The 12856-nt window shown below is 46.7% G+C and overlaps 1 protein-coding gene across 1 annotated transcript in view; it reads left to right on the top strand.

Annotated features, from left to right (window-relative positions):
* The first annotated feature begins 5217 nt into the window (after positions 1-5217).
* LOC144607504 (protein Wnt-9b-like) overlaps positions 5218-12856 on the top strand; it is a 31676-nt gene continuing 24037 nt past the window's right edge. Inside the window, 3 exon segments of the mRNA XM_078424392.1 lie at positions 5218-5251; positions 5254-5431; positions 5937-6190. Of these exon segments, the coding sequence (XP_078280518.1) occupies positions 5248-5251; positions 5254-5431; positions 5937-6190 (436 nt within the window). The 5' untranslated portion in view covers positions 5218-5247.

Here is a 12856-nt window from a genome sequence, read left to right on the forward strand (position 1 = left end):
ACATCACTGGAGAACATGGACAGGCGACGTTTTGGATCAGGACCCTTCTTCAGACTAGTCCATGTTCTCCAGTGATGCTGCCTGACCCATTGAGTTATTCCGGCACTCAATGTCTTTTTTTGGTAAACCAGCATCTGCAGTTCCTTATATAAATTTTCAACAGTTCATGGTGCTATGTTCACTAGAGATCAATGCACAATGCTACACAATTTCAGGAGATACTTATGTAACCAATCCTCTTGATAACCTGCTGCATTTTTCTCACATTTCTTGTGGGTGATCAGTGAATTTGATTTAGGAGTTACATTTTGATCGCGGAGAAGTGATTGGACATGTAAATCTAATTAGAAAGTGTTTACCATTTCGTTACCACAATCCATGGCAATTGTCTCCCTCGTTTGAAGCACAAAGTGTGAGGGTTAACCTAGGCGAGAAAAACGTATTCTTCATGTTTATGAGTGGATTGAAGGGGCATTTTGATGTCCCAACCAACATTCTTGACATGGATACACAAGGCATTGCAGGTGCTGGTTTAACAAAAAATAACAGAGTGCTGGAGTAACTCAATCGGTCAGGCAGCATCTCTGGAGAACGTGGATAGGTGACGTTTCGGGTCGGGACCCTTCTTTGATGTTTCCTCCAAATGCCCCGAATTATAATAAATATTGATGTACAATATTAATTGGAACACCAAATAGAGTGGGGAGGAGAGAGAGAGAGAGAGAGACAGAGAGAGAGAGAGAGAGAGAGAGAGAGAGAGAGAGAGAGAGAGAGAGAGAGAGAGAGAGAGAGAGAGAGAGAGAGAGAGAGAGAGAGAGAGAGAGCGAGAGAGAGAGAATATGAGAGAGGGAGAGAGAGCGAGGATGAGAGAGAGAGGATGAGAGAGAGAGAGAGAGAGAGAGAGAGAGAGAGAGAGAGAGAGAGAGAGAGAGAGAGGGGATGAAAGAGAGAGAGAGGATGAGAGAGAGAGAGAGAGAGAGAGAGAAAGAGAGAGAGAGAGAGAGAGGATGAGAGAGAGAGAGAGAGAGATGATGAGAGAGAGGGAGAGTGAGAGTGGATGAGAGAGAGAGAGAGGATGAGAGAGAGAGAGAGAGAGAGTGAGTGGATGAGAGAGAGAGAGAGAGAGAGAGAGAGAGAGAGAAGAGAGAGAGAGAGAGAGAGAGAGAGAGAGAGAGAGAGAGAGAGAGAGAGAGAGAGAGAGAGAGAGAGAGAGGGGGGAGGCGAAGGGCGTGAGGGAGGAGGGCGAGGAGGAGAAAGAGAAAGAAGAATTATAATTTTGGAGAAGCAACAAATAACTGTTAAACGGCACCCCCGAATTTCCTTTAAGTGGACGATTAGCCCATTTAACCACAATGTTACGCCCTCGCGAAGTTTGCTGTTTGGCTGCTATCCACATAACCCCCTGGTACAATCTCCAGCCAATTCAACGGTAAAGTTATCTTCACTGTGCGGGGAGGGCGAGTATATATTTATATATCAGATGAAAAACAAGGCAATTTTTAAATTCGTGCGTAAAGCAACTTGTGAACATTTAAATTCACGGGTAAAATAAAATGGATAATAAGAGTATTAGATCGTGGAGCATCGAAAACTTTGTGATGACGTATGCCTTGAGTCTCCTTGTAAAAATAAGGAACTGCAGATGCTGTTTAATACACAAAAGGACACAGAGTACTGGAGTAACTGAACCGGTCAGGCAGCATCTCTGGAGAACATAGATATGTGATATTTCGGGTCGAGATCCTTCTTCAGACTACTAAAATCCTTAACAAACGTGTTTAAATCTCGAAAATCTGCAGACAAACGGGATTTAGACATTTGAAATTTCAATCGCTCTTTTCCTTTACATCCGAACTGCGTGACTATCTGCAGAATTTCATTCTGGTTTACCTTTTGAGTTTTTTCCACGTAAATTCGTGATCTTCTAAAAACTCGAATTGGACATACTGCTAAATAATCGTTTCCGAACCAGACCCACACAGAGAACAGGCTTCACAAAATCATCTTTTTATACACCGTCGGTTCTTTTAGGGCACTTTCCATCGCTGACTAAATACCTGTGGCAGAACATCGTGGGATACTGTCGAACACTGATGCGTCGTAGTTTTAATTCAAACCATCGGAGGAGATGTCTTTACGCCAGGATATGATTTAATGTAGTTCGCGCCTCAATATCTGAGATACTGATCTAACGCCGCAGCTTGCTTGCAATATTCAAGGAGGATTGAAGTTTTTTTAAAACCCGTTTTCAGTTTTGTTAATTCGTTTTCTTACACACACTATCTGAAATAAACTGCGCGTGTTTTGCAAATCAAACTGATGAACCTCATCAACGTCGAAGGTTTTCTGCCCTCGAATTAAAGTTAAATCCACAAGATAGACACAAAAAGCTGGATTAACTCAGCGGGACAGGCAGCATTTCCAGAGAGAAGGAATGGGTGACGTTTCGGTTCGAGACCCTTCTTCAGACATATTCTGAAGTCGAGCAATTATGGCTATTTTCACTTTTCATTAATGAGAGCGAACGAAACGACTGCGGATACCAGCCCCTGTTTATAAATGACCCAGAGGATGGTTCTGCATCACGTAATTTAGTTCATATCGCGATATTCTGTTGGATTATTTTTGGATTGTAATAGTCGATCAAATTGTTTTATAACCGATTAATTTAATTGGAAACGAATACTTTTAAAATGTTTATGTTTTCATTGAGTTAATCGTTCAATCTCTTTTCTCTGCACGATAAGCAGAGTGTTTCCGACCGACACGACGAGATAAGATATAAATGATACTAATACTTATTCCAGGTGGAAATAGCAAATCGAGAACAAGTTGATTACAAAAGGAATAGAAGGCCGGGTTGTTTGAGCTTGTTTTTGATCTGCGCAAGATGTGTGAAATATAGTTCAGGAAGATCTTATAATTCTCAAATAATCTGCAAGGACTTTTGGGAAGGTTTTATTACTTCTGCGTGCTACGACACTTGAATTTACTGGAGGTGCGAATCGGATTGGTCTTGTGAGTTTTGCAACATAAATCGAAGTCTGAGAGATTATGTGAAATTCACCGGCGCTGATTCCGTTTCTGGCCGCCGTTACTTTCCTGAAATATTAGACAAAGTTTGACAAGTGTTCTGCAAAACACAAAATGCCGGGGAAACTCAGCGGGCCAGGCGGCATCTGTGGAGGGAATGGACAGGCAACGTTTCGGGTCGGGACCCTTCCTCGGACATAAAATGACCTGAAACGTCCCATGTCCATTCTCTCCACATATGCTGCCTGACACGTTGAATTTGTCCAGCGCTTGATGCTTTGCTGAAGATTCCAGCATCTGATATGTCTTGTGTCTCCATTGGAGAATGTTTAGGTTTATAGAATGTTGTTAACAATAGTCTCCAGCTGGAGCGCAATATTCACGCCCTTGGATCTGTGGACCTGTTGCCCCGGTGCGAACAGCAGGACCACGGTCTGAAGAAGGGTCTCGAACCGAAACGTCACCCATTCCTTCTCTCCTAGATGCTGCCTGACCTGCTGGGTTACTCCAGCATTTTGTAGTAGCTCCGTTGCGAGTGCGGGTATCCTTTCCTTTTGGGATAAGTTGGTCATTCTAAATCTTATCGTTCTGCTAATGGGAAACTTATAGATCACACGAGATGCTGGAAAGAACTCGGGACGTTTACATCCTAACCAAGTCACTTAACCCGACGGTGTGATCGTTTCTTTCACTGCTGTTTGTGAAACGTTGCTGATTTTAGCCGACCAAAGTGGCCGTGAGCTGGTTTGCTGAGGATAACAGATGGATTGTTATTTCAACTGAAGTTTATTTTTAATTGTTTCAATCTTCAAAAGAAGGGACAATACTCGGCGCCTACGTTGGCGTTGAGCAACGAACCGATCTTCCAGCACGTTGAACACCCGAGGTATCCGAGGCAGGTTACCGCAGAAATAGGGCAGTGCAGCCCCATCTTTCTTAGTTGCTGCAATCGCTAAATATCCAGTCACCAAATATTGATCACACTAAGATTTGGATTTGGGGAATTCTACGATGCATTTTCAGTCTGGAAAGTCTTTCCACAGTCGGTTGTTTTTGGGATGCAGTGACTATTGAGGAGAGAAGTCCGTTTATGAGTTTGTATTGGGAACGTCCCACAAACAGCAGAAATGATTGGCCAATTCACTCCATTGTGTTTAGCATGAAGATTGAATGGCCGCGGTCATTGGTGTGGTCTTCCGCTCTCCTTCAACCGACAGATGGACTGGATTTGTAATTTAAAGACCACCCCCCACTCCCCCAATAATGTTGTGCCTCTCCAGTTCCATAAGAAATGAGCCTCTGAATGTGGGCTACCTCTGTGGTGACCCTCGGGCAACCCTTGATCGGGCTTTGCTGGCTTCACCTTGCACTAAGCGTTATTCCCTTGCCATGTACATGTACACTGTGAATGGCTCGATTGTAATCATGTATTGTTTTTCCGCTGACTGGAGAGCAGGGAACAAACGCTTTCCACGGTCCCTCGGTAAACAATAGACAATAGGTGCAGGAGGAGGCCATTCGGCCCTTCGAGCCAGCACCGCCATTCAATGTGATCATGGCTGATCATTCTCAATCAGTACCCCGTTCCTGCCTTCTCCCCATACCCCCTGACTCCGCTATCCTTAAGAGCTCTATCCAGCTCTCTCTTGAATGCATTCAGAGAATTGGCCTCCACTGCCTTCTGAGGCAGAGAATTCCACAGATTCACAACTCTCTGACTGAAAAAGTTTTTCCTCATCTCAGTTCTAAATGGCCTACCCCTTATTCTTAAACTGTGGCCCCTTGTTCTGGACTCCCCCAACATTGGGAACATGTTTCCTGCCTCTAACGTGTCCAACCCCTTAATAATCTTATACGTTTCGATAAGATCTCCTCTCATCCTTCTAAATTCCAGTGTATACAAGCCTAGTCGCTCCAGTCTTTCAACGCGTGACAAAAAGTAAACTGAGCTGAACTCAATGAAAACGGTTCTGACCATGTTATAAATATCGCCATTAATTCATCATGAAAGGGAGTGGGGCGACTGGCCGGACTGAATGGAAGCCCGAAAGGAAAGGAGATTGGAAAGAAAAGCATCTCTGAGGAGAGATCTCCAGGTGTGAGAAGGCGAGGCGCACCTGAGCCTCGGATCCCCGCCCTCTCACCGAGGCAACCTATGGCTCGTTGGATGGGCCGAGACAGCCCAATCGGAAGAGCTGTGGGACGGGGCTGGGGATGGGCACGCTCCTTTAGTGGAGGCAACGCCTGGCGAACTGAGCACAGGCACACAAGACACCGCCAAACGAGATGAGGAGCGGCAGAGATCCGACAAAATGCGCTGCCGGCTCCCAAGCTTTGGATCACTGATCACCCTGCTCACGGCAGCCAGCACCATCGCTCCAGGCTCGGCTTACTTCGGGTAGGAAGGAACTGCAGATGCTGGTTTACACCGAAGATAGACACAAAATGCTGGAGTAAAAATGGGTAGGCGACGTTTCGGGACGAGATCCATCTTCAGACTTCCAGTCACCAGAGATGCTGCCTGACCCGCTGAGTTACTCCGGCTTTTTGTGTCTATCTTCGGCTTACACTGATTGCTCATATCATTCCAACCCAGGTTAATGAGGAGACTGGTGGGAGAGTTGAAATGATTACATTTAGGCGTAAACCTCATAAAGCGTTTGAACAAATTGACATTCGATTTAAACGCGTAATGTAGAGTGTGGAAGGTAAGCGAGGCAGGAAGTCACACAGTACCCGTCCGTATAAAGTTGGGTATCTTCTGCGAGATGCGCGCCGTGCACTGACTGGGGAAGAGTTTGTTCAGCCCGTTAGCCCGCAGGTTCTGCGCAGCGGTGTGCGGCGAATGCCTTGTGTTTCCCCTTCCCGCTGCTCTGGTTGATTCCATTCTTTCCCTTAAGCAGACTGACCGGGAAGGAGCCATTGGCTGTGTACTCCACCCCCATCCTCGAGGACTTCGGCGCTGGGAAGGTTCATCTGAAGCAGTGCGACAGCTTGAAGCTGTTCCGCCGGCAGAAGCGGCTGTGCCGGAGAGAGCCCGGGTTAGCGGATGGTCTGCAGGACGCGATCCGCCTCAGCGCGCTCGAGTGCCGGTATCAATTCAGGTCGGACCGCTGGAACTGCAGCTTGGAGGGGAGAGGAAACCTCATCAAGCGCGGTAAGAGAGGGCGCAAACCGAGCGGGGAAACACCCCCATTGGAGTGCAAGGAAAAGAGTTGTGGTGGGATGTTAACTGGGTTAAACTTTAAACAGAACCACTAATCATTGCATTAAATTGTAATGACAGAGATTTAATCTAGCGAATAATCCGGTTCAGTCTGAGAAGGATGCAGCCTAATTCACGTGCGCATGAGTGGCGATGTGTAGGAGGCACTTTGCAACCGCTCAGCGCCTGTCTCTCTCTCTGTCACTCTCTCTCTCTCTCTCTCTGTCTCTCTCTCTGTCTCTCTCCGTTTCTCTCTCTCCGTTTCTCTCTCTCCGTCTCTCTCTCGCTCGCTCTCTCTCTCGCGTGGTCCATGTACTCGTGTTTCCAGCATCGCTGCCATTCCCCTTTGGTGAGATATTCTCCAATGGGCCTGGATGGTCCCCGTCACCACATTTCCCCGGAGATCCCACTAATGCTCACGCTCCCCACAAGTGGGAGCCTAATCCGCCGGTGTTCAATTTCACTGCCCCATTCTCCTCCAATAAACCTGTCAAACAAAACGCGCTGCGAGTAGCGCCCGTCACGGGAAGACTGGAGTTTCAGAGGGCAGGATAGACACACAACGCCGGAGTAACTCATCGGCACAGGCAGCATCTCTGGAGAGAGGGAAGGGGTGACGTTTCGGGTGGAGACCCTTCTTCAGAAGGCAGGGGTGGAAAGGGAGAGTTGGTGCGTGCGGCAACGAGAGGTGTGACTGTGTGACTGTGTGGTGGAAAATGTAAATACAGCCCCATTCTCAGTGAAGAAAAGCTGATATAATCGGGAACTTCCCAGGCTCGCTTCACATGGGAAACAAAACAAATATAAAGGCTGCAGATTTCACTCACACACTATATGACTGTGCCGCGATAGTTACATATTGTATCGCAGAATAATTACATTATTTTGCCCCATAAGATCCTCCAGTACGCTGCAGGATATTAACATTCTTGCAAGATACTAGAGAATAGTGCGCTGCTGAAAATAGTGTGTCACTTAACATTGGGTTTCACAGATCATAGCTTCAAAACGTGTTAAACATAAATACACGGATTATACCGGCTGTACTATCTTCGCTTGGTCTAAATTCTGGAACCAGAGTACAGTCTTCAGCGGGATTCGGGAAGGCGGGGTGTACAATGAACCTGGCCTTGCCAGCGACGCCCAAATGTCCTTTAATGATTAAAAAAAGCCACCGAATCCCTTGGCGTATTTGCGGATATGGGGTGTTACAGGAGATTATAGAAAATTAGACCGTATTCTCGAGATCAGTAAACTTTGTAGCACTTTAAAGCACGTTTGTGTACTGCGGCAGATTAGGATACATGACAATCCACTGAAGATTTCAGCATATCATTTGATATTTTGACCATGACACGGTATAATATTGGATGGTTCAATATGATCACACACAATGGTTAATGGATATAATCTACAGAGGATCATGTCATCATCCTTTGATAAACGAAAAATATTAACTTAAATTAACACCAGATTTTAATTTACTTTAGTCAAAGAACAACATCGTGCCTATGTTCTAGTGATTTAATGCTGTCGTGCTACAGTGTTACAGGCAGCACGGGGAATTGCTGGCAAGTTTCCCAGACATGGAATACGGCTTGTGTCCGTGTCCTGAATCGACCGGTAAGCGAGCGTCGTATTGCACAGGGTGCACAGCTCAAATCCGGTGAAGATTATAAGTAGATGCACATTCGGAGTCATTTTCGTCCCCCCCCTAAGGGCTACAGGCATCAGAAACAGCGCACTCCCACAACATAGGAGCCCCAGGGAGAAATTGAGTCTTGAATGTAAGATTGTGTCACAGGAGCTCTCTCCCTGTCTGGGTCGCCGCCAAACGAGGCCCACCTGACCTCCAGTGCTGTAGTTTGACTGCATATCATTTCCCTCCGCCCAACCTCGCCCCTCTTCACAGCCTCTTCTCCTATCTCGAGCGATGAAGTATCCGTGCGGTGATTCGCACTCATGTGATGTAACGCCATTGGAGATCTTTAGCGGCTTAGACGCCTAAGGCGAGCTGTGGTTTATCACTGCCCGTGCATTTTGCTATGAAATTGTTCTTCTGCTTAGAATTTCTGCGCGCAAGAGAGAGAGAGATGGGGGTGGGGTTGTCAACTTGGCTTTAACGCATTTAGGGTATTGGCAGGGTTAACAACTATATTATATTCCCGTTACCAACCGCGTCTGGATCAACCGGCCACGCTTTGTCCTGCCTCTCCCCTCCACCAGCTTTCTCCACCCCTCCCCTATAATCAGTCTGAAGAAGGGTCCCGACACGAAACGTCACATTTCCTCTTTCTCCAAGTAAAATTAGCATTAAGATTAAGGTAGATTGTCCTAAATTGATATCACGAATAGAATATTTATATAATTGTATCGACCTCTGGAGCTGTTCTTTTATTTACCTGTACAAGTTGACGCCTGGAAGAATATTTCATATTACATACTAGCCCTCTCTCAGTGCCATTTCTCCGCCCCACCCGCACACATATCATGTCACACACGCAGATACGTCCTGTAAGCTAAACAGCTCCCTTTTATTGCTAATTTACCGTTTCATTGATTTACATCATTAATAATTAATAAAGCCCAACCGGTTGGAACATTCTCTAATGTATTATCTATTAAACTTCAACAGTACATGTTTACAAATGGGGTGGAAGCGGGCGATTTCATTCAGCGGATAAATGCCTGATAACAGCTCTTCGAGGTAGCTGAGCGGTCTGGGAACCTCTCCGAGAACTCCAGAACCGAGAAATCGCCTTGCTTCCTGGTTATCATTGAAAATGTGAGATCGCAGGTCCCACAGCCCAGTTACCATAACCGCCCGGAGCTCAATAGTGAGGCAGAGGTGGTTTTGGAATATTTCACATTTGAGCCTTTGGAGAGAGTGCAGAAGAGGTTTTGCCAGATGCCTGGATTAGAGAATATTAGCGATTGGGAGAGGTTGAACAAAGCCTGGAACGTCGGAGGCTGAGAGGAGATCTGATAGAAGTATATAACATCATGAGAAGCATAGTTTAGTTTAGTTTAGAGATACAACGTAGAAACAAGCCTTTCGGACCACCGAGTCCACGCCGACCAGCGATACACTAACTCTGTGTAATCCCACTTTCACATACTACACACTAAGGACAAATTATAGAAGCCAATTAACCTACAAACCTACAAACGTCTTTGGAATGTGGGAGGAAACCGGAGGACCCGGAGGAGACCCTTGCAGTCATAGGTAGAATCGACACTCAAAACATTTTACCCTGGGTGGAAATTATCAATGGCTCGTGGGCTTACCTTTAAGGTAAGAGGGGCAAAGTTTAAAGGAGATGTCCCGGGCAAGTTTTGTGTTTACATAGAGAGTGATGGTCGCCTGGAAGGTGCTGCCGGGGGCGGTGGAGGAAGCAGCTACGACATTGGCCACACGCGGGCATGTGTAGATAGGACATGTTGGTCGGTGAGGACAAATTGGGCCGAAGGGCCTGTTTCCACGCTGTATGACTCTCTGATAGTAGCGTTTAAGTAGTTTGTAGATTGGTACATGGATTGGCACAGGAAACTACACTCCAGAGATGCTGCCTGTCCCGCAGAGTTGCTCTATGTCTATGCCGAGTGTCTATGCAGGAAATGGACCAAGAGCATTATGGACCAGGAGATGAAGAGGGATTAGTTTAATGTGGCATTATGTTCGGCACGGACATTGTGGGCCGAAGGGTCTGGTCCTGGATTGCATTGGTCCATATGTGCCATGAAAAAGGTTCCAAGGTCCACGGTTCGTATGTTGAAAGGCTGGAGCAATTAGGCTTGTATACACTGGAATTTAGAAGGATGAGGGGGGATCTTATTGAAACATATAAGATAATTAGGGGATTGGACACATTAGAGGCAGGAAACATGTTCCCAATGTTGGGGGAGTCCAGAACAAGGGGCCACAGTTTAAGAATAAGGGGTAGGCCATTTAGAACGGAGATGAGGAAGAACTTTTTCAGTCAGAGAGTGGTGAAGGTGTGGAATTCTCTGCCTCAGAAGGCAGTGGAGGCCAGTTCGTTGGATGCTTTCAAGAGAGAGCTGGATAGAGCTCTTAAGGATAGCGGAGTGAGGGGGTATGGGGAGAAGGCAGGAACGGGGTACTGATTGAGAGTGATCAGCCATGATCGTATTGAATGGCGGTGCTGGCTTGAAGGGCTGAATGGCCTACTCCTGCATCTATTGTCTATTGTCATTGAATTTCACCCAGTCAGTCGGTAGTCCAGTTAATACTATCACGGCGACGGGAAATACACGGGGGGTGGGGGGTAGTGAGGGGAGGGGGTGAGGACGTCCGGGATCTAACAGAACACAGCACCCAGCGAGGAACCCACTTCGAAAAAGGACCCAAAGTGCTGGAGTAACACAGCGGGTCCCTTGTGAACACGGATAGGTGGCGTTTCGGCTCGGGATTCTTCTTTTCGACTGACTCCGTTTATTTTTCGCTTCCCAGTACTAGCCATCCAATGTCACAAAGCGCTCACAAACAGTCCGAGTGATAGTGACTGACGAACGATTGGTTTACTCGACCCATGAACGACTTCCCCTCCCAAACACTCCTTCGGCCCACGATGTCGGTTCGCTCATCCTTGGCCCAACTTCTGGAAATCTCTCTAATCACCGGGATATTTTTAGATCGGAAAGGCGTTCGGTTCCCAGAGGAAAAGGGCGTGCGGATATGAGCCCCTGCACGCAAACAGCGCCTTTAATCTCGGCAGAATTTCAGAGTCAAAATAAAACGCGGGACCGCCTGGGATGGGCCGCGATGCCGATGCAATAACATCGGTTCAATCAATTTAATTAACTTTCAGTTTAATATTTCCTTCAAATGGATTAAAGTCCAGGTTTAGCATGAGGCCGGAACAGACAACGCACCCCCAACATGCACACATGGGCAGAGCAGAGTGCAAGTAGCTGGGTAGGAGTCTGATTGTAATCCACCCCTCCCACTCCGCTCCAGGCCGGGCCCAATCATGAGAAGTCAGGGAGGGAACGAGCTGCAGGTGTTGGAATTCATAAATCACAGGGGTAAAACTAGGCCATTCGGCCCATCGAGTCTACTCCGCCATTCAATCATGGCCCATCTATCTTTCCTTCTCAACCCCATTCCCCAGCCTTCTCCCCATAACCCCCGCCTATCACTGATCAAGAAGCTGCCAATCTCCGCCTTGAAAATACCCATTGACTTGGCCTCCACGGCCGTCTGTGGCAATGAATTCCACAGATTTACCACCCTGTGACTAAAGAAATTTCTCCTCGTCTCCTTTCTAAAGGCAGGTCATTTTATCCCGAGGCAATGTCCTCTGGTCTTAGACTCTCCCACCAGTGGAAACATCCTCTCCGCATTCACTCTGTCCAGGCCTTTCACTATTCCACATCTATTAGATTGTGCACGTTGGGTTGATTGCATTAGTCAAAACAGGGTGGACCACAGGAAGGTTGCAAGATCCAGACCAGATCATCCCACACATCGTGAATGACTGCTCACTGAGGCTTTTCCCTGGTGCCATCAAGGCCATCCACCCAGCAACTGATGCTGCCCTGCCCTGGATGTCCACCCTTGACTTACAACTTTAGGCTGTGCACGTCACACGCAACAAGAAGACCATTCCACAAGTTTCAATGAGGTCTCCCCTCATCCTTATAAGAACCCATTCAAGTCCATTTAAAACAACGCTTGCAACGCCAATCCAACCAAAGCAAAATATTTACTTCATCAATTTTGGATAATTCAAGTTACAGAACTGAACTCTGCACAATGCATTGGGCTATGAGTTGAACAGGCGATGTGCTAGTGTATCAGTAAAATAGCCACGTGCTCTAAAATACAGGCACAAAATGCTGGTGTAACTCAGCGGGACAGGCAGCATCTCTGGAGAGACCAATGGGTGACGTTTCGGGTCGAGACCCTTCTTCAGACTCAGAGTCAGGGGAGAGGGAGACTAGATGGAAGGGTGAGGTGTGAAAATGACAGATCAATGCAGGCGATGATCAAGGAAATGTAGAATGGTTCATTGTTAGCTGAGGGGAAAGTGACAACAAGGCATACAGCCAGTGAAATATAATCAGGAGGACAGTGAAACTAGTTGGAGAACACCAGAATACTGTAGATACAAGGAACTACATATGCCTGTTTACAACAAAAGACACAAAGGTGCTGGAGTAACACAGCATGCTGCCTGACCCGCTGAGTTACTGCTGCACTTTGTACCAGAATACTGCTACACAATGCACAGTATACATTGGGGCAAGGCTTCCCCGGGTGCAGGTATTTCAGAACGTCTTCCTAATCGGTTTTCTTCAACGCAATAATACAAAAACACAGCGCAGCAACCCAAGACTCATTAGGCTGTTTGAAACAAAATTGAATCCACATCAAGGTAGAATATCCAAATCTTGCCCAAGTAAGTACCGCCTTAAGAAGGTAGAGTTTTGGGGAGGAGATGTCAGAGAGGGTGTCGACAACTCCACGCCCCCGGCTACTTCTTTTTCCATCATAGACTTAAAATGTTCCAACTTTCTTCCGCTGTATCTTGTTCTTGGACCGGATTCGAGATCGCTGTTTGTTAACTCTTTTATCATCGAATTTCCAATTCACGT

Source organism: Rhinoraja longicauda, chromosome 29, assembly GCF_053455715.1.
Source record: "Rhinoraja longicauda isolate Sanriku21f chromosome 29, sRhiLon1.1, whole genome shotgun sequence".
Classification (NCBI taxonomy): domain Eukaryota; kingdom Metazoa; phylum Chordata; class Chondrichthyes; order Rajiformes; family Arhynchobatidae; genus Rhinoraja; species Rhinoraja longicauda.